We start from the raw sequence: 26,648 nt of genomic DNA, 5'->3' as shown, positions 1-26,648 counted from the left end.
AAAAGATGAAGTTAAAAATTCGTCTATTTTTGAAATATGTTCTTGTCACTTTTAAGTCGTATACGGCATGTTTAACCCATTTTCTTTCATTCTTCAAATCGTTTTGGTATTTCGTGTTAATAATTACGATTATCTATTTCTTTGTGGTTGGCTGACTAGTTTTGGTTTGAAACGGGATTGTCTATTTGAAGTTTTGCTCCAGATCATCGGGGTTTGCGGCATAAATTATTTCAATCATTGATAATTAATAAATGTTCGTATTGCGTTAAAAAATTAATTTTTTATTTATAAAAAATCAACTGAATAATATGTTCAATATGTTTCAATTACTATAATTATTATAAAGATTTATTAATAGTAATTAAACATAGTCTTGTAATCTATTTTCGTCTTTTTTTTTTGATTTTCTTCTTTCTTTCCTTTCCAAATATCTTATAAATTTTACTTTGTCTTTAATAAAATAAAAAATTCGGTTTAATAAGAAATATACCAAAAAAAAAAAAATTTAAAAAATTTTTGGTTCAAAAAACTAAGAAAATAAAATAAAAAAATATTTCTGTTCAAAAGATCAAAAAAGTAAATAAAATAAAGAAAAAATTTCGGTTTAAAAACTTTTTATTTTTTTAAACTGAAAAAAATAAAATACTAAAATATTTAAAATATCATTATAATACCTTGAATCAAAATTCGTTGCTCCATAGGTCGTTGACAGTCTACTAGTCCTATACAACAGGAATGATAACCGCCGTGAACCCTTTAACGCGTATGCTAACTCTCTCCCTAAATATAAAAATCACCTACCATTAGGAAAAATTCAAATTATGAAGAACTCATTGCGATAATGTGATATGTCTCAGATAATTTTAATTTACAAGTTCATAGTCAATTCTCTATGTAGCAAGAAATAATTGTTATTTTAGCATATTAAAAGAAGTAATTTAACATTTGACATGAAACTTTTCAAATTGGAAATTTTATAATGATGCCGATTACAAAAATGTGATTTGACCGAGTAAGAATTATATTATCGATTTTGATACATTTGAACAATCAATGATTAATCAATTCAATCATGATGCCTCAATTCACTAATCGTTGATACATACTTAAAAATTTTAAAAAAGAGTACACAATTAATCAATAAAAAAAATGTGACATCATTTATTGCGAAAAAAAGTACGAAAATCAAATTTGTATACGTCTGTCTGTACGACTGTAGTTTTTGGACTATATTTGCGACATAATCATAACGAATCTAAACAAAATCATTATGGACTAGTTTAAAGAAAGCACACCGAGAAAGCTAGCGAGAAATTATTATGGAAGAGACGAAGAGACGATTACTTCGTCTGTGGTTGTACTTTTGCAATGTGAAGCAACTTTTGTTTTTTTTTATAGAATTTTCGAGAAATTAATTAACGTCACGAACAGACAAGCATAACTTATTATGGTTAATTTATTTCTGTCATCGCATGTCTCAATGATTCCCATTTTATTTTATTCAGCAGAATCATTTGTTAATTTAGACCGTAGAAACTTAGAATTCATGTATATGAAATATTTTCCAATAATATCATGACTAGATATGTATTGCGCGAGTAGGATGAATATTTTGCATAGGCAAAAAAGGAAAGACCTATATGATTATTCTAAGTACTATCACCATATTGTATAACTTTTATGTTACTAATATGATATTTCATTTTGCCGTAATATCAATTTTAATTGTTTAATAATAATAATAATAATAATCACCATGCCAATAATTTATGAGAATGATGAAAACAAAAAAAAACAATAGTTATGATAATGAAATTGTTATAAAGAGCTGCTAATTGATGAGATACGGTATTTTAAATCAGTATAAAAAATAAATAGAATGTACTAAAAAATTTCAAGATATATTACAATTTGAGTCCCCCTTAGGCTCACTTCCCTTCGTAATTTGAAACATTTCATATTCTTCACTTCCTTCGGTAATTTGAAATATTTCATATTCTTCTACGTTAAAACTACCATTAATTTTTCTAATCGGTTTTTCATAACATGGTGGACTAAGCAACGTACTTCCACGTTTGTTTCCATTCAAAACAAGATCAAAATCAAATGCTGGACCGCGACAAGCGGAATTAAATATAGCAAGAGTTTCATCCTTTACTCGGCTTAAAATATAATCTTCAATATTTTCCTTATTCCTAAACGAAAATATAAAACTATCCATAGTATTGCCATAACTATAATCAGATTTCCATATGATCGGATTATATCCTCCAAGAATTTCATTACTATCTTCCACTTTAATAATTGATATAGTATGAGATTGATTATCACAAATTTCATGGAATTTCCTAGGTGAGAATCCATCACGAGATCCACGAAGTATTAATTTGAATTCATATGGATTTTTTATCTCGTCCGTAATTTCTAATTTATCAATCCATTTAGAGATTAATTCAGCATGTTGAATTGTGATGATTTTTGAATCCATAGTATTTTTTGAACTAATTTCTTTAGTTATCTTTGGTTCTGGCTTATTATCTGGTTGATTTATAAAATGTTTGATTAAATTCTCACGTAAGTCTTTTGGTAAAACCTTCTTATACGGATAAACGTTATCCAAAAATTCTTTATGGTTTAAATCAAAGAATTTAATAAAACGAGTACATTGTTGTAAAGTATCCCTTAAAGTGTTAAGATCATTTTTTGAGTAGTTTGAAGGATCTGAAGGAAGTTCTGGATTTTGAGCGATACCCCATTTTAGTACATGTTCCCAAACTTGAATAACATTCTTTTGAAAATTTTTATGTTGAATAAGAGAAATCACACAACTTTCCGGAAGCGAAGTAAAATCGTTTGAATTAAAAAATTTTTCCGGTTCATTAAATATGAATTCTTTACAAAAATCTTGTAATTTCAAAAAAGAATTATTCTCAAAACTTGTTTTATATATCAAACTAAAATTTTGTTTCATCCAATTTTTCCTATTTTCAATCAAAAATAATTGTAAATGAATGATTAATTCTTGAAGACCAAGTTCACTGGAAGCAATTAAAATTTTAATAATATCCGAAATATCATATCCTTTTAAAAGAAGGCTTCCTCCATAGATATATCTAAAATTAAAATATTTGAATAATTCTGTAAGTACGTAGGGTTTTTTAAATAAAAGAATTGTTATAATTTATTATTTCATTCCTCTCACCTTAAGATCGTTTGAAAAATTTCCGGTGAAATATTTGGTAATCTAATATGAGTTAAACTTCCATCATTATTATTTCTATTAACTCTAGTTGATAAGATTCTTCGCAAATAAGGAGAACGATAATTTAAAATAACCATATGAGCTCGAAAAATTTTTACATAAGGATCATTACCAACTTCAATTGTTATATCATAAAATTCATTATCTTCTAAAATTTCAAGTAAATTTTGTGATAGTTTTGATAAAAATTCATTATTGTTCATTATAGTCATATTTCGTTTTTTCAAGAAATGAAAGGAAATGTTGTCCTTAATTTGTTGAATGGCTGACCTTATATACAGTGCGGAAAATCCTTCGGCCCGGAAACACCGAAACACCGAATCACTTGTTTATGATGACGCATTTATCTTCAAAATATTTAACGTCCCAGCAAAACGTCTTTAATGCTTAGACCATTAAACACTTACAAGACTATCACGAAATTTATTACGGTTATGTATGAAAGATTTATATAATTAATACATTATTTCTAAAATCCATTTATTAAAAAAAAGCTTGAAAATTTTCGTTCGTTTTATAATACTATTTTTTTTTTTACGTGATAATATCTATAAATTTGAGATATTAAGTTTACCATTAAATCAATTTTATAAAATTTTATCATTATAAGAACGAATATTTGTAAATTAAATATTATTATGAGTAGAAGAATAAAAAAAAATTGAATATTTTGTATTTAAAGTAATAATTTCTTTATTAAGGAATTAAAGTTTTGATTTTTTTTAGATATCATTTAAAAGAACGTAATACAGATAAATACTAGTAAATTGCTCTATTTGTTTAATTACAATTTTCAAGCAAATAAATACACATATTTAATACATGAAGATTACACTGGCATCTTTAGTTTTAGTGACCGATATTTACTCCTAACCAATAACTCATATATAATTCAAAACAAATTAGTATTATAAAAAAATTATTTCTTGCTAACGTGCAAAATGTGTAATAAGAATATTATAAAATTTTTTGCTTTTAAATATGTAGATATTACAACGTATTCAGTTGGTTTCCTCATATATTCATATATTGTATAATTGTAATACTGTATAATAGATCTTTGCAAGCCCAAGCCCAGCCGAACAAGGTGCTGTCAATTACTATTTATTCCGTTCTTGAAGTCACAAAAATATAGAATGTATTTGAACAATTATTAAGAGGTCGTAGAATGGTTAAAATCTTCAATCTTGAATTATTAGTCCGAAGTATAACGAAGGACTATATATTACTACGCAAACGTTCTGAATATCCGCCCGGATAAAGTGTAATAATCATAACTCATAAGTATATGTAATATATGTCTATTAAGAAAAATAATATAAAAGATACTTTTTTCCTTCGCACGTGACATTGTACAACAAAAATGGCACTTCAGTCGGACTTAATCTTTTTTTTCTTTTTTTAATTAAAACTTTATTAGTATAGAGATAATTACTCAATCGTACTAATTCGTACTAATTAATCCCATATCAACGTAAATACAAAGTAAATATATTGCGTCAATAGTATCTACCTATAAATCTAAACTACTAATACATAAGATTCTTTGTTCATTAAATTCACTACTTTCTGACTCAGTTACTTACCTTTACCTTTTGAACTTGTTGCTATGTCATCAATGTCTTACTAAATTCCGAATTCAATTTATTAACATCTTCTACCGTGTTAGTGTTAGGAACCTCAAACCCGTTAGACTGTCCATTGCTTCGAGAAATTGTTCGTCCTCTGATAGAGAACTATCGTTATTGGTTGATGTCTTACGAGTTCTCCGATTCTTAAAACCACCATCTTTGTCTATTAGTTCATCCTGCTTTTTAACTTGTAAACCGGTTCCTGAATCGTCTTCTATTGCATAATCGTATATGGCCTTCATCATATCGTTCTCATTGTTGAAATATATTAGAATATATTTATTCAATAATTTTTGCAAAACGATCGCCATACTTCCTGACCTGTTTCTTAATAATTTCGTGATCAGGTGCCTTATTTCCTTCTTGCAATTTTTGATCGCCTGCCAACTATTCTCTCGCGTAAAGTTAGACTTGAGTTAAACATTCTGAAGTAATCCCGTCCATTTCTTGTTAACGTAATATTATTAGCGCTATGGTGGCTGTCACCCATAAACCACACTAATATTATGTGATTTCAAATTTTTATAAATTGTAAATTGAATAGTAAAAAGAAAAAACTAAACCGATAAAATGATAGAGCAACATATACTGAACATTTCTACGGGTTATTTTATAGAATTTAACAAGAATTTTAATTAGTATAAGATTAATTTTAACCCAGGGTGATTTAACCTGGGTGATTTAATTTACTAGTAAATTTTATATAATTATATAATTTTGCCCAAATTTAAACATCAGAGACATTGTCAAAAAATGTTCAAATAAAATAAAATCTTTTATTTTTCTGAAATTTTTTTTTTAAAAAAATAATTGGCAAAAATCATGTAAAATATAAATTTTTAGGGGGGTGATTTAACCCAGGTTATTTAACCCAGGGGATAAGTTAGCAAAACTCAAATATTTTACTTGAAAATTTATTAATAATATTATGGACAATAATTTTCATTTCTCAAATTCACTACTTTAAATCTAAATTAGATTTAAATAATTGAGAAATCTTACAGGGTTATTGATTTGCGTACAATCTGAGGCTTTTTCAGCCATGTTCAGATTATTAAAATGCGTATTTTTTATAACCATAACAAGTTTTTTTTTTTAAATAAAGGGTTTAACAATTTATGTAAAATCTTTAATCTTTTAACTCATCAGTCATCACCCTGTTTCTAATATTGGTCGAAAAGATGTAATTGAAATTTTAATGTACGCTTTTTACGCGAATCACATGATGATTAATTAATTTGCGTATTTTTCCGATTTTCTGAAGGATGTAATAACCCTGCCGTCCTGCGTACAGCTATCACCTTGTCTTTTTATATATATTTCGGGTCCTAAATAAATAAACGAATTTAAATTTTCCGTATCAATACGTTGTGCAATCTTAAAGTGTCAATTTTGGTTTTATTAATTCTTGTAAAAAAAAAAAGAATTCGCCTTTTACGCATTATTAACAGGCAATAATAGTGCTGGTTGGAATTAAAATCTCGGGCCGAATTCTATAAAAGTTTTAATGAATTGTATTAAAGCTGATTATTCATGTCCTTTTTAATATCATATTTTGAATAAAGAGTAAATTAAATATTTATTTGTTTGACTCAAAACAATTATTTTCCCGATTTTAGAAAAATTTAAATAAGTAACTTCTAATTAATTCTTTGTTAGATTTTACATAGAAAAAAAAATATGAAACAATCAATTAATCATATACTAATAATACTAATAACTTATTTTTCAATGTTAAGTAACATGCCGTTAAATCTTCAATATTTAAAAAGGAATGTAATAAATATAATGAAATACGCTTGGATTGAGGGTTCAATAAATTATAGACTTATAAAATAGAATGTCCTTAAAAAATTTTAAGATATATTACAATTTGATTCCTCTTCAGGCTCACATTCTTTCGTAATTTGAAATATTTCATATTCTTCTACGGAAAATTCACCATTGGTGCTTCTAATCGATGTTTCATAATGTACTGGACCGAACGCACCTCCACGATTGTTTTCATACAGTTCAAGGTCACTAGAACCAAATGATGGACCGTGTGCAGGGTCATTATCTATAGCACACACCTCAGATTTTACTCGACTTAAAGTATAATTTTTAATACTATTCTTATTCTTAAAAGAGAATATAAAACTATCTTTAGTAGTACCCCACTTATCATCAGATTTCCATATGATCGAATTATAACCTCCAAGGATTTCATTGCTACCTTTCACTTTAATGATCGATATAGTATGAGATTTATTATCACAGATCTCATGGAATTTCTTAGGGGAGAATCCATCCCGAGATCCACGAAGTATTAATTCGAATTCATAAGGATTTTCTATCTCGTCCTTAATATCTAATTTATCAATCCATTTAGAGATTAATTCAGCATGCTGTTTTGTAATGATTTTTGAATCAATATTTTTTGAATCATTTTCTTTGGTAGTCTTTGGTTCTGGCCTATTAGTTGACTGGTTTATAAAATGCCTAATTAATTCATCACGTAAATCTTTTGGTAAAATTTTTTTATATGGATATACTTTATCCAAAAATTCTTGATGACTCAAATTATTGAATTTAATAAAGGGAATTGATTGTTGTAAAGTATTCTTTAAGTTCTTAAAATCATCTTTTGAATAATTAGAAGGATCTGAAGGAAGTTCAGGATTTTTAGCAATACCCCATTCAAGTACATGTTCCCAAACTTGAATAACATTATTTTGAAAATTTTCATGTTGAATAAGAGTAATCAAACAATTTTCTGGAAGCGAAGTAAAATCTCTTGAATCAAAAATTTTTTTTGGTTCTTTAAACATAAATTCTTTACAAAAATTTTGTAGTTCCAAGAAAGAATCCTTCTCAAAGCTTGTATTATATATCAAGCTAAAATTTTGTACCATCCAGTCTTTTTTGTTTTTGATCAAAAATAATTGTAAATGAGTGATTAATTCTTGTAGATTAAGTTCATTGGAAGCAATTAAAAGTTTAATAATATTCGAAGTATCATATTCCTCTAAAGAAAGTCTTCCTCCATAAATATATCTAAAAATGAAAATATTCGAATAATTCCGTAAGTATCAATAAAAAAAAGTCGTCATAATTATTATTTCTATTCTCTTACCTCAATATCATTTGAAAAGTTTCAGGTAAAATATTTGGTAATTTAATACGTTCATTTTTATTTTTATTAACGTTAACGTTAGTTGATATAAGTCTTCGCAAATAAGGGGAACGGCAGATCAATATGATCATATGAGCATGAAAAGTTTTCGAGTCATTACCAACTTCAATAGTAATATCAAAAAGTTCATTGTTTTCTAAAATTTCAAGTAAATCTTGAGATAATCTTGGTAAAAATTCATTATCATACATTATTCGTATTTCGTACTTTCAAGAAATGAAATCAAGAAATGAAATAAGATTTTTTTTTTTTTTCATATGTAGTACATATGTAGTACTAAACATCTGAAACAGAACACAGCAGTCAGCTTAAACAGCAAATCATGTGAAACGGGTAAAATTTTATGCAACAGATTTGTGGCGCGGCAATTTTCAAAAAAAAAAAAAATTTAATTTCGGTGCAGATTTATGTTGATCACTAGTAGTATTTTACTGTATAATAATTATTTTTTTTTTCCTTTCAATTTTGTCTTTATTTTTCCAATGTATTGATTATCATCCACCAATAGCAAAAGCTCATATAAATCATCTCGACTTTTAGATTCCCATTTTCTACAGATCCTTCGCGATTGACTCATAGATCACGATTTAAAAAGTGTTTTTCAAGTTTACTTAACTACTATTAAAGGGTATAAGGAGGTTTGAATCTCAGTTTTAACTTTATATGGTGCCGGAACTCTATACTCAAAAATAAAATTGTGATACTTATAAATCTTTCAACACTTTAATAAAATAGAATTTCAAAGAAATAAACCGGTAACTTTGTTCTACAAGACAAGTACTATTAAATTACCGGTCAGATTTTCAAAAAAATATCTACATAAAAAGTTATAAGCGTTTGAAATTTGATTATTTTTATATGATTGCCCCAAAAATTTTCAGGAAAATAAATACATACCGTCCAGATAAAGTATCATTCTTGATATATCAATAATAATCATAAATATATGTAATATATGTTCTATTAAGAAAAATGATATAAACATATCAAAGAATGATATTTTTTCCTTCGCACGTGACATTGTACAACAAAAATGGCACTTTATCTTTTTTTTTAATTAAAACTTAATTGGTATAGAGATAATTAGTACTCAATCGTAATTAATCTCCATATCAACGTAAATACATTGCGTCAATAAAGTATCTATAAATCTAAATTAATACATAAGATTCTTGTTCTATACTATAAAATCAAGTTAAACCTTCTGAAGTAATAATCTTCACCTTATGTATATTTTCACATGTTTTGGTAAAGCGAAGTTTGGCTCGAAAGTCTTATACTTATAACTTCGTTTAACTTGTAAACTTTCTATATAAGCTACCTGCTTCAAATTTTCATTTTTTCCTCGTCCTTGGAAAGTAACGTTAAGTCACGTGGAACAGCGGAAATTTTTTTTTTAGATAAGCTACGTCGATGTCGTCGGTTGTTAATTTAACCGGAATCTCGGGAATGTTTGTGTCTCCGATCTTCTTTTTTTCTTGTTACGCCGCTTACATGATTTGTTTGACTCGAATCCTCTTTACTAATTTTGTGTGAAGAACTCGTGTCTTCTCTCCCAAATCTTCATCACAACTTTTTTGCTTTCTAATATTATTCAGCTACAATATGGTTTTACCGTTTTAGGTAACGTGATTAGTGATTTCGGGTTAAAATATTCCGATAGAATAAAGTGTTACAGTTTAGCCAAATTGTGATAAATTCTATATTTCTTTAAAAAAAAAATCAATCAAAGTTTTTTATAATGTATGATAATAAATTTTTACCAAAATTATCACAAAATTTACTTGAAATTTTAGGAGATAATGAATATTATGATATTACAATTGAAGTTGGTAATGATCCTTACGTAAAAATTTTTCGTGCTCATATGGTGATTTTATGTTATCGTTCCCCTTATTTGCGAAGAATTTTATCAACTAACATTAATAAAAATCAAAATGATGGGGTCTTGGCACATATTAAATTACCAAATATTTTACCTGAAACTTTTCAAATGATTTTGAGGTAAGAGAATTGAAATAATAAATTATGACGACTTTTTTTTTTTTATTGATACTTACTATGTAAATATTCGAATATTTATCATTTTTAGATATATTTATGGAGGGAGACTTTCTTTAGAGGAATATGATACTTCAGATATTATTAAGATTTTAATCGCTTCCAATGAACTTGGTCTTCAAGAATTAGTCATTCATTTACAATTATTTTTGATTAAAAATAGGAAAAATTGGATGGAACGAAATTTTAACTTAATATATCAGACAAATTTTAAGAATGGATCTTTTTTAGAATTACAAAATTTCTGTATAGAACTTATGTCTAAAGAACCAGAAAAAATTTTTAATTCCATCGATTTTACGTCACTTTCAGAAAAATGTTTAATTTCTTTTATTCAACATGATAACGTTCAGACGAACGTTATTCAAGTTTGGAAGCATTTACTTAAATGGGGTATTGCTCAAAATCCTGGATTTCCTTCAGATCCTTCAAACTACTCAAAAGGTGATTTTATTACTTTAAGGAGTACTTTACAACAATGTATTCCTTTTATTAAATTCTTCAATTTAAACAATAAAGAATTTTTGGTCAACGTTTATCCTTATAAGAAGGTTTTATCAAAAGAATTACGTGAAAATTTAATCATACATTTTATAAATCAGCCAATGAAGCCAAAGATAACTAAAGAAGTTAGATCAAAAAGTATTGAATCAAAAATCATTACAATTCAACATGCTGAATTAATCTCTAAATGGATTGATAAATTAGAAATTACTGATAATATGAAAAATTCATATGAATTTAAGTTGATTCTTCGTGGATCTCGTGATGGATTTTCGTCTAGTAAATTCCATGAAATCTGTGATAATAAATCTCATACAATTTCAATTATTAAAGTGAGAGATAGTAATGAAATTCTTGGAGGATATAATCCGAATATATGGAAATCTGATTATAGTGTTAGCGTTACTAAAGATAGTTTTATATTCTCTTTTAATAAGGAAAATATTGATAATTATACTTTAAGTAGAGTAATAAATAAATATTATGCTATAAATAATTGCGCTGATTATGGTCCTTTATTTGGTGAAGGTGATCTTACATTGTGTGGAAACAATTGTTTTAATGAAAGTTATTGCTTTCGTATTCATTATGACAAACCAATTAGAAATACAGACAAGGATTTTTCTGTAGAAGAGTATGAAGTATTTCAAATTATGAAAGACTGATAAAGCAACTATGTATTTTTTATTACTGAAAAAAATATGTTATGAAACAATAAAGATGACGTTTTATTAGTTTTAATAATTACCATTAATTTATATTGTACACTTTATACACGAGACTAACGTATTATATTTGATCATAAAAATAAGAAAATTAGGCTGGTTTAACCTTATGAAATTGTTAACTGAAGTGTAACTTATTAATTATAATTTCTTCCGCATTTTTTTTATGTAATGTCCGATTAAAAAAGTAACTTTAAATCGTAAAACTTTCATTTCTTTCGCAGTACAAAAAAGGGATTAAATACTTTCCAAAGCTTTACAGGTTTAACGTTAAGTGCTAAATATCCACCTTCACACCATTCGTATGCCAGAAAATATAAATCAATATATATACATTATTTAAACAATTTTATGATTTGAAACATATTATACTTTCCCACAGCCCACAGGAAATTTAACTGGATTTAATTACGAGTATATATAATGAAAATATATTATCTATTGTATTGATTTCTTCGATGGATGTCGCGTTATAAAATTTTAATACTAAATAATTCCTGAGATATTCAAGTTACTGTAGTTTAAACTAATGATCCAAGAAATGTGTACTCTTCTTATAGTGAGAAGATTCTCTTGCTTTTTTTTTGTTCTTTTAAAAGACTATTTCTTTTAAAAAAAGGAAAAGTCCTCGTAAATATACTAAAAATATTAAGTGGTTGAATATTTGGTAATTTAATATATAACAAAGTTCCATCATTTTTATTTTATTAACGTTAACACCATCCCTATAAAAATTTTTATCCGAATATTTCCATTATTTCTCCGTGTCTTCCGTAAAAATTCCGCATTCACGGATATCCGTGCGAGATGAAAATTTCCATGATTTAAGGCTATAAATTTCATGAAAATGATACATTCACGGAAAAACATGGAAAGAAAAAACACGGATCAGATTTTTTACAGGGCATACTATCTATGAGCATGAAAAATTTTTACGTAAGGGTCATTAAACTTCATAATATTCATTATCTTAAGTAAATTCTGAGATAATTTTCGTAAAATTTATTATTATTCATTATTCGTATTTTCAACAAAATATAATTTTTTTTTAAAAAAAAAATGAGGTATTCGATTTACTGATTTATTCAATTTTAGCACATGTTAAAACGTATTTTAAATAATTTTAGCGTTAAGATAGAATGAGCAGTAGAGATAAAACCATACTATGGAACGTGAAAGTCCATACTAAGCTTCTATATAAATTAAAAGCTTTAAGAAAATTAAACTGTCAAATGAAAATATATTACATATATTATTATATTATATGGTGTTAGGAAACTTAGGATATTTTAACGAATATGGGTCTCTCACTTATGCTTTGGAGATATCTAAATGAAAGAATTACGATGGTCTCAGGCTCTCAGCACATTCACCTAGAATCGCAAAAGTATTAGTCTCAAAGAACATCAGAGTTATAAAATTATAACGAATATGAGGATTATAAATATTATTCAGTACGATACGATTTTGAAAACTTATACGGTACGGTTGATAAAATTTTTTTCTTTTTTTCATGTGGTGTCCAAATAACTATTATGTTAAATGGACAATAATATCCAGACAAATATTAAATTAAATGGACATTGGACATTGGTGTCAAAATATTAAATTAAAAGGATATTGGTGTCCAAATAATGGTACATTTTAGCATATTGATTATTTGTACACCAATATCCATTTTAGGTTATTTGAACATTTGGACATGGTTATTTGGATAACCAATTGTCCAAATGTCCATTTTACCATAGTGATAATTTGGACACTTTATTGTAGTTATAATGTCCGTTCAATATAATGGTTATTTGGATAATTGGACGTTACAAAAAAAATATATATAGTATATATAGGACAAGTTACGGTACGATGGTACGATACAGAATTTTTGGAATTTCGGAAATTTGATCAACCGTACGACCGTACGTCCGTATCGTACAGATCTACCTCATTTTACTCAATATGGTTTTAGGTAACTAAAACATGATAGAATAAAGTGTTACAGTTTAGCCAAATTGTTTCATACAAGATAAATTCTATATTTTTTAAAAAAAAAAAATTAAACAAAATTTGTTATAATGTATGATGATAAATTTTTACCAATATTATCTCAAAATTTTCTTGAAATTTTAGAAGATAATGAATTTTATGATATTACTATCGAAGTTGGTAATGACCCTTACGTAAAAATTTTTCGTGCTCATATGGTGATTTTAAATTATCGTTCTCCTTATTTGCGAAGAATATTATCAACTAACATTAATAAAAATAAAAATGATGGAGTCTTGACACATATTAAATTACCAAATATTTTGCCTGAAACTTTTCAAATGATATTGAGGTAAGAGAATTGAAATAAATTATGACGACTTTTTTTATTGATACTTACGGAAATATTCGAAAATTTCATTTTAGATATATTTATGGAGGAAGACTTTCTTTGGAGGAATATGATACTTCAGATATTATTAAGATATTAATTGCTTCTAGTGAACTTAGTCTTCAAGAATTAATTATTAATTTACAATCATTTTTAATTGAATACAAAAAAGATTGGATGGAACAAAATTTTAACTTTATATATAAAACAAGTTTTGAGAATGATTCTTTCTTGAAATTACAAAATTTTTGTACAGAATTAATATCTAAAGAACCGGAAAAAATTTTTAATTCAATCGATTTTATTTCACTTTCAGAAAAATGTTTGATATCTCTTATTCAACATGATAATTTTCAAATGGATGTTATTCAAGTTTGGGAACATGTACTTAAATGGGGTATTGCTCAAAATCCTGGACTTCCTTCAGATCCTTCGAGTTATTCGAAAGAAGATTTTATTACTTTAAGAGGTACTTTACAACAATGTATTCCTTTTATTGAATTCTTCGATTTGAATCATAATGAATTTTTAGAAAAAGTATATCCGTATAAAAAGATTTTACCAAAAGACTTACGTGAAAATTTAATTAAGCATTTTGTAAATCAGTCAAGTGATAATCCAGAACCAATGATGACTAAAGAAGTTGGATCAAAAGGTATTGATTCAGAAATAATCACAATTCAACATGCTGAATTAATCTCTAAATGGATTGATAAATTAGATATTACGGAAGAGATAAAAAATCCATATGAATTCAATTTAATACTTCGTGGATCTCGTGATGGATTCTCACCTAGTAAATTTCATGAGATTTGTGATAATAAATTTCATACAATTTCAATTATTAAAGTAAAAGATAGTAATGAAATTCTTGGAGGATATAATCCGATCATATGGAAATCTGATTATAGTGATAGCGTTACTAAAGATAGTTTTATATTTTCTTTTAAGAATAAGGAAAATATTAATGGATATATTTTAAGTCGAGTAAAAAATAAAAAATATGCTATAGATAATAGTGCTTACTCTGGTCCTTCATTTGGTGTCGGTGACCTCAAATTGTATGGAGACAATTGTTATGATGAGAGTAGTTGCTGTAATTTTGATTACGAAAAACCAATTAGAGATACCAAAAATCGTTTTTCTGTAGAAGAGTATGAAATATTTCAAATTATGAAAAATTGATAATGGTTCGATATTATATATATATATATATTTTTTTACTGAGAAAAATTTACAGAACGATAAATATGATTTTTATTTGTTTTTGTAGTTACCATTATACATTCTTGTAGTGATAAGTGATAACCTTGAATTATTCTAGAATAAATTTTAATTACTGTAAAATTAAATAATATTTTAATACCTTGCTAATATAGATGAATTTAATTTAGTAAAAATGGAATTCTTTTGTATCAGTATATTATTTATTGAAAATAGTCATCATTCTCTAAATTCTAAAATTCTAAACATATTTTTAAAAAGTTTATCATAACTGGAGGGAATCTTTAAGTCTTAACGTTAGATAAATAGAAATAAAAATTAGACGAACATTTGTGATTGTTAATTACGATTGTTCTTCGATGTGTTATATCAAGTAATTTCTTTCATGCGTTTTTTGTATAGTGTTCGATAAAAAAATTTATATCTTGCGCAGTGCAAAAGTGATTACATATTCTCCGAAGTGTTTTGCGGGAAATTATCTAAATTTAAAAATATACTGTATATACTGTATATATAATATAATAATAATTTTGATCGGGTTTTAAAACATTCCACTTCGCCACATATAAATATTTTAGTACCATTTCAAACTTTATATAATATCATATCAATTTTTTGTGCGACATTCAAATAAAATTTTATTTATTAATTGTTGAATTATTAATAGATACTCGTTATTCAAAGTTAAAATAAAGTTCTGCGTTAAGCTTTCATAATTTTATTGCCATTGTTAGAAGTGCAAGCCATTTTAGAGTCATAATTAATTATACAGATAAAGTTTATTATGTTATAAATTAAGTAGCAAGGCTCAAAACATGAAAAATTTCTTTGTTAGTACTTCAAACAATCGATTTTGTATCGTTAAAGATCTGCGGTTTATCGCTACAAGGTGGTATTTATCACACTCTTAATCCTTGCGTCAGCAATTTTGGATGTAGTGTAAACTCAATAAGGGTCGATAATAATCAAATAAATTTTGACTTACATATCTTACATGTAATTTATGCGAGATACTCTCAAAAAAAAAAGATCTTGTTTTTATTGTTGCTACAAATACCCGACATCTTTTCAACAAATAATACTTTTTTCATGTCGTTCTAGATGATCATTATTAAATACGATCATAGACTTACTTAAAAGTTCCCATCAAAGTCCTGCCTTTTTTTTTTCAGAAAAAACGTTGATCCCTATACATATTTTCAATTGGGAAGATTGATTGGTCGTGAAGGATGTAACCTAAAACCCATTGCTGAGAAAACCGGTACATATATTCATGTAATCACCGACACAAAACCAGCACATTTTGAAATTTAAACGTTAGTCGACAAAACTCTTCGCAAATAAGGGGAACGATAATTTAAAATGACCATATGAGCTCGACCAATTCTCACGTAAGGGTCATTTCCAACTTCAATAGTAATATCATAAAATTCATTATCTTCTAAGACTTCAAGCAAATTTTGTGATAATTTTGGTAAAAATTTATTATCATACATTATTAGTATTTTTTAAGAAAGTAGAATATTGTTGAACTGTGAACGCCAAGTTATTGATTTGGTACTCAAAATTACCGAAACACCTGACTCAAGGCTAATCACATGATTAATTATGAAAAAATGCATATAAAAAAAGTCGATCTACATAACCTTAATCACAGAATTTATCGAATTATTTACATTTTCCGTGAATGGACCCGTGAAAGGTTCATTTTTTGCGGAGTTTTTACAGAAATAACGGATAAAATTTTTGTTTTTATTATACACATTATTATCTTTTATCCACGGGAGAAAGTTTTTGATGAAAGGAACGCAGGGGGAAGGAGGTGGGCTCTGTCTTATAATAAAAAATAAAATATGATTATGCAAAAAATAAATAGATTTAGTGAACTTCACGGTCATTGAGCGATAGACGGATAAGGTCCTACTAACATTAATTATTGTTACTATCGAAAAATACAATTTTTGAGTTATTGATATTTATTTATTGGAGCCTTTATTGTTATTGCCTAGTGGTTATTTCCTATTCCCTATCGTAAAACCATATACCAAATTTATTTACTTATAATCTTGTAGCGTAGAATGAGAGTACTAATAATTTTTAATAATTGACGCCAAATTTTAATCGAAATTTATGTTGAAATTAGTAACAATTATAAAAAATTTTCAAGTCCATTTATTATTAATAAGAGAACCTAAAATTTTCCACTTATTACATAGTAAGTTTTTTACTATTATTAAAAAAATATTCGGTAAATATTTTTTATTTTTTATTTTTTTTTATTTTTTTTTTAATTGAGAACGCTTATTTATTTATTTTTCTTTAGAGCGGACTCCTTGGAAGCTGGAATTGGAGTCTTGAACCGGCTTGAAACTGTACCGGTAATAAATATTTATTATTTTTATTATTATTATTATTTTTTTTTGAGAACGTTTATTAACGTTCTTCTTTTACTTTTTTGGGGTGGACTCATTGGAAAAACTCCGTTTTTTTATGAAGGATGATGATCAAAATTTAGGTATATTGCTTTTCCTTACAATATTAAGCCAATTCACGATCAACGTACTCAACAAACGAAGATGGTACGTTTCAGTAAAGATCTTGAAGGTAATCAAAGTATGAAGACATGTATGAGAATGTTATAAATCACAGAAGGATGTGCGAAGGATTTAAACAACGTTTTTGTGCATTGTGTTATTCCTGTGTGGAAGAGAAAATCACTGGAAAGATGTGAACTTTGATTGCGATGATGTAAAAGGCGTAACTTTAATCAGGAAATGTTTTCCACGTAAAATCCACATGGAAATTCATGTGGAATTATGTGGAAATCTGAATAGTTCCAATATTTTCCAAATACTCTGTGACAAAACACAGTATTTTTGGCGTAGATCCACAAAATTTCGAAGATTAAAATAAGTGGGGAACTAATAGGAATTACGTGACCGATCTACCCTAAAAATTTCGTGATGTACTCCGTGGCCGTATAGTGAAATTCTAATTTTACTGAGCGAGGTTATAACGAGGGATATTAAGAAATAATTTTATTAAGTTTGGAGCATTAGAATAATTCAATTTATTAAATTAATTTTCGGTTCATAATGTTTGCATCACTAACTATACAGTTAAAGAAATTTATTATTTAAATTATCACCAAAATATTTTTTTTTTATTTTTCATTTATAATAAATATTATACTGTCAAAATACAAAATATACAATTTTCATGGAACCAATACAAATAATATTAATACTTCAATTAATAATTCTCGTTATACTCATGTAAAGTATATATATAATATAAATAAATAATATATATTTTGAATAATCCGTGAACAATAGAATTTTAATTAAACAGAAAACCGATAAACAACTGAAATTTTATTACTCCTAAATGGTAACTATTAAAAAATAATAAATAACAAGAAATATATATATCATACAGAATATATACATTGGCACCTTTAATCATTAGAAATATTAATCAATCTTTAATAAATTGAAATATTTCATAATCTTCTACAAAAAAATAACCTTCGGTTTCTCTAATTGGTTTGTCATACCATTCAATATAAGAACAACTCAGTTCGTAATTTTCTCCACTTAATTTAAGGTCACCATCACCAAAACATGGACCAAATCCAGAGTCATTGTATATAGCAAAATTTTCATATTTTACTCGGCTTAAAATATAATTTTCAATATTTTCCTTACCCTTAAAAGAGAATATAAAACTATCCTTAGTAATGCCAAAGCTAGGATCAGATTTCCATATTATCGGATTATATCCACCAAGGATTTCGTTGCTATTTTTCACTTTAATAATTGTTATAGTATGAGATCGATTATCACAAATCTCATGGAATTTACTAGGCGAAACCCCATCACGAGATCCACTAAGAATCAATTTAAATTCATATGAATTTTTAATCTTGTCAGTAATTTCTAATCTATCAATCCATTTCGATATTAATTCAGCATGTTGGATTGTAATGATTTTTGAATCAATACTTTTTGAACTGGTCTCTTTGGTTGTTATCTTTGGTTCTGGGTTATTACTTTGCTGATCCATAAAATATTTAAATAAATTTTCACGCAAATCTTTTGGTATGACTTTTTTGTACGGATATACTTTATCTAAATATTCTTTAGAAGTTAAATTAAAGAAATTAATAAAAGGAATAAATTGTTGTAAATTATTTTTTAAATTAATAAAATCATCTTTTGAATAACTAGAAGGATCTGAAGAAAGTCCAGAATTTTGAGCGATACCCCATTTAAGCACATGTTCCCAAACTTGAATAACATTCTTTTGAATATTTTTATGTTGGATAAGAGAAATCAAACATTTTTCTGAAAGTGAAATAAAATCGACTGAATTAAAAATTTTCTCTGGTTCTTTAGATATTAATTCTGTACAAAAATCTTGTAATTTCAAGAAAGAATCATTATCAAAACTTGTTTTATATATCAAGTTAAAATTTTGTTCCATCCAATTTTTTTTATTTTCGATCAAAAATAATTGTAAATGAGTGATTAATTCTTGAAGACTAAGTTCACTGGAAGCGGCCAAAATTTTAATTATATCCGAAGTATCATATTGCTCTAAAGAAAGTCTTCCCCCATAGATATATCTAAAACGAAAATATTAAATGAAAAATATGAACATTTTCGTAAAATTTAAAATATTCGTTTTTTTTTTAAAAAAAAAAAGTCGCTAAATTTTTTACTTCAATTCTCTCACCTTAAGATCATTTGAAAAATTTCTGGTGAAATATTTGGTAATTTAATATGCGTCAAACTTCCATCATTATTATTTCTACTAACGCTAGTTGATAAGATTCTTCGCAAATAAGGGGAACGATAATTTAAAATGACCATATGAGCTCGAAAAATTTTTACGTAAGGGTCATTTCCAACTTCAATAGTAATATCATAAAATTCATTATCTTCTAAAATTTCAAGTAAATTTTGTGTTAATTTTGGTAAAAATTTATTATCGTACATTATAAGTCCTTTCAAGAAATAAAGTAGAATATTGTTGAACTGTGAACGATTTATCGATTTATTTGGTAAATTTCGGCTCCAAAAAATACCGAAACACCTGACTCAAAAATTAAATCACGTGATTGTTAAGAGTATTCTGCTCCGGTCGAGCATCCTTATCCTGGGCCACGGTCCAGATGCTTATCCTAGACCAGCAAATCTAATTGGATGAGATTGTTTTGTGTAACATTTGTCTTTAAAAAAAAAAAAACACAATTCGCGTTTTTTTAAAAAAAGTTACGAAATGCCTTTTTTTAAAAGCATTTAATACTACCGTTTTAAAGTAATATGTCATTTAAATTTTGTATTTTGGTATGAATTTTATTAAACTTTATTAATACTAAATAAGTAAAATTGCATATATAACTTTATAAAAAAGGTCTTTACATTATTTTTTACTGTAATATTATTATTAAAATTATTTTAACGTTAATATCAAAACAAAAGTACAAAGTAATATTATATTAGCTTTATAAGTAATGTTATAAATGTGTAATTTACAACCTTTTTTGAACAACTTCGCTTAACCCCAAAGCTTTTTTTTTTAAAAAAAACAACTTGATTTCCAGAATAATATCAATATACTGTATCATAAAACTCTTCAAAAAGAAAATAAAAAACATTTAGTATTATCATAAAACTACAATAAATACAATTAAAATTAAATATACAAACTGAAATGAAATATGAAATACTAAGTACTAACATACCACAAAAAAGAATAGAGAAAGAGTGAAAGATAGGAAGAGTGAAAGATAAAATAAATTATGCCGGAGTTATGTAATAAAAAGTGCTGATTAGCCAATCAAAAGTTGACTAGTCCAGAATAAGCATCTGGACCGGCGGATCAGGTTAAGGATGGCCGCTCCGGTCGAATTTATGAAGCAATGCATGGAGGACCCAGAAATATATATATACAGTATAAGGGTCAGGTGGCGAAAAATTTTTTTACTATGAGCTGTACGCAGAGACTTTTTTATATGGGTAGTACGCAGGCATTAAGTTTAAATTATTTTATCATGACTTCTTATATTATTTATAAAACCAATAATATTTTTCCAAAATTTCACTTTTTAATCCTTAGAAATTTCTTTTAATTAATACTAAATATTACAATGCGGTTAACGTTCAGTAAATATATTATATATATAAGATTAGCCCAAAAATACGCAAACTAATTTTTTACATATAAAAATTTTGATAAACTATAGGATGAAAAATTCTTAAATTCCGCGAACAATAGAATTTTAATTAAACAGAAAACCGATAAACAAATTTTACTACTCCTAAATGGTAATTATTAAAAAATAACAAAATATATATATATCATACAGAATATTTACATTGGCGCCTTTAATCATTAGAAATATTAATCAATCTTTAATTATTTGAAATATTTCATATTCTTCTACAGAAAACAAACCGCTGACTTTTCTAATAAATTTGTCATAAAATCCGGTATAACGACAAACGCTCCAACTATAATTATTTCCACGTAATTTAAGGTCACCATCACCAAAAGATGGACCTAATCCAAGATTATTTACTATAGCATATGTTTCATTCTTTACTCGGCTTAAAATATAATTTTCAATATTTTCCTTATTCTTAAAAGAGAATATAAAACTATCTTTAGTGGCGCCAAATGTATCATTAGATTTCCATACAATCGGATTATATCCACCAAGGATTTCATTGCTATTTTTCACTTTAATAATTGCTATAGTATGAGATTGATAATCACAAATCTCATGGAATTTTTGAGATGAAAATCCATCACGAGATCCACGAAGAATCAACTTAAATTCATATGAATTTTTCATCTTGTTAGTAATTTCTAATCTATCAATCCATTTCGATATCAATTTAGCATGTTTGATTGTAATGATTTTTGAATCAATACTTTTTGAACTAGTCTCTTTGGTAATTATTTTTGGTTCTGGATTATTTTTCGGTTGATCAATAGAATGTATGATTAAATTTTCACGCAAATCTTTTGGTATAACTTTCTTGTACGGATATACTTTATCTAAATATTCTTTAGAAGTTAAATTAAAGAAATTAATAAAAGGAATAAATTGTTGTAAAGTATTTTTTAAAGTAATAAAATCATCTCTTGAATAATTAGAAGGATCTGAAGGAAGTCCAGGATTTTTAGCAATACCCCATTTAAGTACATGTTCCCAAACTTGAATAACATTCTTTTGAATATTATCATGTTGAATAAGAGAAATCAAACATTTTTCTGAAAGTGAAATAAAGTTGATTGAATCAAAAATTTTTTCTGGTTCTTTAGATATTAATTCTGTACAAAAATCTTGTAATTTTAAGAAAGAATCATTCGCAAAACTTGTTTTATATATCAAGTTAAAATTTTGTTCCATCCAATTTTTTTTATTTTCGATTAAAAATAATTGTAAATGAGTGATTAATTCTTGAAGACTAAGTTCACTGGAAGCGACCAAAATTTTAATTATATCCGAAGTATCATATTCCTCTAAAGAAAGCCTTCCCCCATAGATATATCTAAAACGAAAATATTAAATGAAAAATTTTGAATATTTTCGTAAATTTTAAAATATTAGTTTTTTTTTAAAAAAAAAAAATCGCTAAATTTTTTACTTCAATTCTCTCACCTTAAGATCATTTGAAAAATTTCCGGTGAAATATTTGGTAACTTAATATGTGTTAAACTTCCATCATTATTATTTCTACTAACGCTAGTTGATAAGATTCTTCGTAAATAAGGAGAACGATAATTTAAAATAATCATATGAGCTCGAAAAATTTTTACATAAGGATCATTACCAACTTCAATTGTTATATCATAAAATTCATTATCTTCTAAAATTTCAAGTAAATTTTGTGATAATTTTGGCAAAAATTTATTATCATACATTATAATCAAATTTTGTATTTTCAAGAAATAAAAAAGAAAATTGCTAAATAGCTAAGCCTTATATTCTTGTTCGGAAAATTTTCGGCCCGAGAAACAAAGGTTAACCACGTGATTATTGCAAATAACAATGCTTTGTTTCTGTACGACCGACCATAGGATCTTATGTTCTTATGTTCTACTTTAAGATTTTATTTCTTGTAGATTGTGTCGTATCTGGTTTTTTCTGACAAATAAAATAAAAATAAGCTATGTTTATATTTTTTCATCTATCCACGGCGGAAGAGAGTATTTGATGCAATAAATTATAAAATGTCATGAAAATAAATTCCGATTAAAATACAATTTTGGAATTATGATTATTTATATCTTTCATTAAGTGTTATAAATCGGAAGCCTTTATAGCAGCCAGTGGCTATCCCCTGATCTCCACCAAGAAATTCATTGTGAAATCTCAAAGGTAAGCACATACCCAAAAAAGAAATAAATATGATAACTTACAAAATTTAATTTGAAAAACTTATATTTAATTGTACGATAAAATAGGTTATATTGTATTTTTTATTTTTGTATAATATTTGAAATGTAATATTGGAAATTTGCTTGTGCATATTATATTACATTTAAGCAATTTATTTTTTCTCAAACAAGGATAGTGACGTGGTTTTAAATTTTTTGATTTTATCTAAGGGCGTAAGGAATGTCCAGGAATGTTCCTTATAATACTAAAGACCTATCCTGCTAGGATTCCCTAAGCTAAATTCTAACTAACCATTTTGGTACGGATTTTGAAATACATTTTTTTTCAAAAGATGTATAATAATTCCAGATAAAATTTAGCAACAACATTGAGGAAATTTACCAAACTGTGATTAGTTTTTTAACTAATTTATTACAAAGACAAATTTTATAAAAATAGTTTAGATATACTGATTTCTCGTTAATGTTTTAATTTTCTCGAGATAAATTTATAATATTTCCATATTAATGCACTATACTACAGCCACATATAACAAAAAGAAAATGGAACTTGTACACGTGGACAAACCTAACTTACTCCTTTAAGGGTTGAGGGTATTTCGCAGAGTATCGCAGAGTAAGAAACAGTCTGGGTAAATTACGAACTTTTGGCCCATAGATTCATGGATATCAATATTTTATGTTCAAAACATATAGATATTAACGTTCAAGATAAACAGAATTTAATTTATAACAAGATAATAAATTTTTTCTTTAATTTTATATAGCTGAGAGAATTATTGGTTTAATTTGATTATTTTTCTGAGTTATCTTTATTGGTAGGTAAACTGATAAAGATAATTTTTGTAGCGTCAATGATTAAGTTTTTTTATTTTTTTTAAAAAAAAAATTAATTACAAATCATTCTTTATTTAGCGTATATTTCACTTGTTTAATAAAGATATCGGATTTGTTATTTATGAACTTGGAATCTGCAGGTATGATCGTAAACATAAAAGTCTACCCTTCACATATGTGAGGAAAATTTAAAATTTGTGAAAGAGGTTTTTAAAGCATTCATGTATGAATCAAAAGTTCTTCGAATATTAATGAATCATAAACAACTATTTACCATATAATCTACATTTCAAGATCCAAAGATTAATTTTCTTCAGCCATCCATAAATAATACAAGTATAATTGCATTATAGCATTTCAGTCCTCCCCTTTCCTATAAAAATAACAAAACTAGTATGAAATTACACAAGTCATTAATAAAGATCAACCTATGCTTGGATTTCTTTCGTCAATAAGACCTGGATTTTTGATAAAATCGACAATAAAATAACAGCATGACCAAAATTTAATAAAAGTAACACTATGAAAATAATGTAAAGAACAGTTTGAATTTTATTGTAACGGAGAAATAACACTAAATGTAGATTATTAAGAAACATTATTATTATTATATATATTCATGCTATTAGTAAAAAAATTATTAAGGAAATCAGAATAAAGGTTATGATCAGTGAAGAATGCTAAACACCTAAACCACCTTCCACGAATATGTCGCAAGATTAAATATTGTCCATCGGGTAAAATCAAAGCGTACATATTTAAACCTTTAGGAACTATATCATGAACACTGACTGCGGGATGCAATTTTGTTTTTTCTTTGTTAAACTCTCTAATTTTACCCTTGACATTTAATCCTATAACATTATTTAATATTCCAGCATTATTCAAGTCATTTAGCGTTTTTGTTATGTATCTTTGTTGGATTGGAAACTTCGTTGGATCTAGGGACTTTACTACAATGTTGACCATTGTTACGGGTGGTGGTTTTGGCTCCCTTGGTTGGAGTGATATGATTGCTCGCTTTCCTGGTCTTTTGATCGGTCTTTCTGGAACCTCTGTTAGAAGTTCTTCCATTATAATATCCTCTTCCTCTGTCAGGGTTATGTCGTCTGGTTCCTTTAAAAAAAATTATAGTTAGTTTAATAATAAGCGAGAATACACACCAAGTAAACCTTAAAATAAATAGACTTACCATCTGGTTTTGAGTAAGCAATTTCACTTTCATGTTTCTTTTGATTCAAAAATAATAATACTTCTTCGTGTTCCTCGTACGGCTCTCCTTCTGCAATCCACTTAGAGTAAGCACCCCAATCAATAGTTGACCGGATTGACTCTCTAAGTTCTTTTAATTTTTCTTCAGATACTTTAGACATGAAAGAATTTTTTGCATTAAAATAATGATAACCAATTTTATTAGTGTTCAGGAATGACATGTAGTTGAATAACATTAATATCAGATGACTCGGTCATTTGTCATTGAATAATGAAGTTGACATCAATTGAATCATTTGTCATTTCAAGTCATTTGCACGGACACTGATGCAGTACTTTGGAAAAATTGAATACTATACTCGTGTAACATTAATAGATTATTTTGACGTAATAAATTGAGATATTTTTAATTTACAAATGAAAACTCTAGTAAAATAATGATAATAGAATCGAATTATGTAAATAATCAAAGAAATTATTGAAATAGAAAAAATATCGTAAATTCCGAAAGATGAGATGATAGTGGTAAACATATTTTTAAAACAAAGTTAAAAAAAAAAAAGTTGGAAGTTATAAATAAATTGTTTGCAAAAGGATAAAAAAGCTTCTAAAAAAATCTCCTGGTGTGGATAATCGTAAATTGACCTAAGCCAAAATAAATGATTTCTTATATCGATTTACCGATTTCCAAATTGGGCCAAATTATCACATGATATATTATCTGTAGAAGTCCACAATAGTTTCGATATTCATAAAGAAAATTCACAGGCTGATGCGCCAATAATTTAAAATGAGTATAAAATTGCGTTGATCGCTCGATTGATTTGAAAATTCAAAAAAATGTTAAATCAATCCATAAATGGACAACAAGCACGATAATTAGGAGGAACAATATAATTTGAGTCATTATTCATATACTGCGACTAATTAATTTTAATTCCTAAGGACCTTTGGAGATTTTTTCCTTTTTGCGATTTTTCAGGGTTTTCTATCAAATTATATTCTGAGCTATTGATTTGGTTACATCATGATTGCCCAACAGACAAACATTCTGTAAATATCCTTTTGAGAAACATATATTGAAGATTATTAAATACTTTTAAGATTTATATTATGTTACTACGACAAAATCAGATGAATTCTATTTTTTTTTAGTGCGTTTAGAAACAGTACATTAGAAATATTGTTAACTATTATTGTTAGAGAATTTATCCCTAATGATAATAAC

The 26,648-nt window shown here is 26.6% G+C and overlaps 8 protein-coding genes across 8 annotated transcripts; 2 read left to right on the top strand and 6 right to left on the bottom strand.

The window, feature by feature from the left end:
* Positions 1-1,894: 1,894 nt before the first annotated feature.
* Positions 1,895-3,474, bottom strand: OCT59_001213 (uncharacterized protein; the record flags this gene model as incomplete). The annotated part of the gene is made up of 2 exons (XM_025326236.2): positions 1,895-3,113; positions 3,203-3,474. 2 exons carry the CDS (start codon positions 3,472-3,474, stop codon positions 1,895-1,897), a joined length of 1,491 nt encoding a protein of 496 aa, XP_025177066.2.
* A 1,445-nt stretch (positions 3,475-4,919) lies between these two features.
* OCT59_001212 (uncharacterized protein) lies at positions 4,920-5,138 on the bottom strand (the record flags this gene model as incomplete). Its single annotated transcript, XM_066139397.1, has 1 exon — positions 4,920-5,138. One exon carries the CDS (start codon positions 5,136-5,138, stop codon positions 4,920-4,922), a length of 219 nt encoding a protein of 72 aa, XP_065988804.1.
* A 1,611-nt stretch (positions 5,139-6,749) lies between these two features.
* OCT59_001211 (uncharacterized protein) lies at positions 6,750-8,259 on the bottom strand (the record flags this gene model as incomplete). The annotated part of the gene is made up of 2 exons (XM_066139396.1): positions 6,750-7,929; positions 8,009-8,259. 2 exons carry the CDS (start codon positions 8,257-8,259, stop codon positions 6,750-6,752), a joined length of 1,431 nt encoding a protein of 476 aa, XP_065988803.1.
* Positions 8,260-9,809: 1,550 nt separating this feature from the next.
* Positions 9,810-11,375, top strand: OCT59_001210 (uncharacterized protein; the record flags this gene model as incomplete). The annotated part of the gene is made up of 2 exons (XM_066139395.1): positions 9,810-10,072; positions 10,161-11,375. The coding sequence occupies 2 exons, from the start codon at positions 9,810-9,812 to the stop codon at positions 11,296-11,298; spliced, it is 1,401 nt and encodes a 466-aa protein (XP_065988802.1). The 3' UTR covers positions 11,299-11,375.
* Positions 11,376-13,430: 2,055 nt separating this feature from the next.
* On the top strand, positions 13,431-14,917 carry OCT59_001209 (uncharacterized protein; the record flags this gene model as incomplete). The annotated part of the gene is made up of 2 exons (XM_066139394.1): positions 13,431-13,693; positions 13,768-14,917. 2 exons carry the CDS (start codon positions 13,431-13,433, stop codon positions 14,915-14,917), a joined length of 1,413 nt encoding a protein of 470 aa, XP_065988801.1.
* A 3,516-nt stretch (positions 14,918-18,433) lies between these two features.
* Positions 18,434-19,956, bottom strand: OCT59_001208 (uncharacterized protein; the record flags this gene model as incomplete). The annotated part of the gene is made up of 2 exons (XM_066139393.1): positions 18,434-19,583; positions 19,694-19,956. The coding sequence occupies 2 exons, from the start codon at positions 19,954-19,956 to the stop codon at positions 18,434-18,436; spliced, it is 1,413 nt and encodes a 470-aa protein (XP_065988800.1).
* A 1,412-nt stretch (positions 19,957-21,368) lies between these two features.
* OCT59_001207 (uncharacterized protein) lies at positions 21,369-22,894 on the bottom strand (the record flags this gene model as incomplete). Its single annotated transcript, XM_066139391.1, has 2 exons — positions 21,369-22,521; positions 22,632-22,894. The coding sequence occupies 2 exons, from the start codon at positions 22,892-22,894 to the stop codon at positions 21,369-21,371; spliced, it is 1,416 nt and encodes a 471-aa protein (XP_065988799.1).
* A 1,902-nt stretch (positions 22,895-24,796) lies between these two features.
* OCT59_001206 (uncharacterized protein) lies at positions 24,797-25,581 on the bottom strand (the record flags this gene model as incomplete). The annotated part of the gene is made up of 3 exons (XM_066139390.1): positions 24,797-24,830; positions 24,906-25,324; positions 25,381-25,581. The coding sequence occupies 3 exons, from the start codon at positions 25,579-25,581 to the stop codon at positions 24,797-24,799; spliced, it is 654 nt and encodes a 217-aa protein (XP_065988798.1).
* Between the last annotated feature and the right edge of the window lie 1,067 nt (positions 25,582-26,648).

The sequence above is a fragment of the Rhizophagus irregularis genome, chromosome 1 (genome assembly GCF_026210795.1).
Source record: "Rhizophagus irregularis chromosome 1, complete sequence".
Classification (NCBI taxonomy): domain Eukaryota; kingdom Fungi; phylum Glomeromycota; class Glomeromycetes; order Glomerales; family Glomeraceae; genus Rhizophagus; species Rhizophagus irregularis.
Note: the sequence above shows the minus strand (reverse complement) of the source record. Positions and strands in the feature narration are given on the sequence as shown.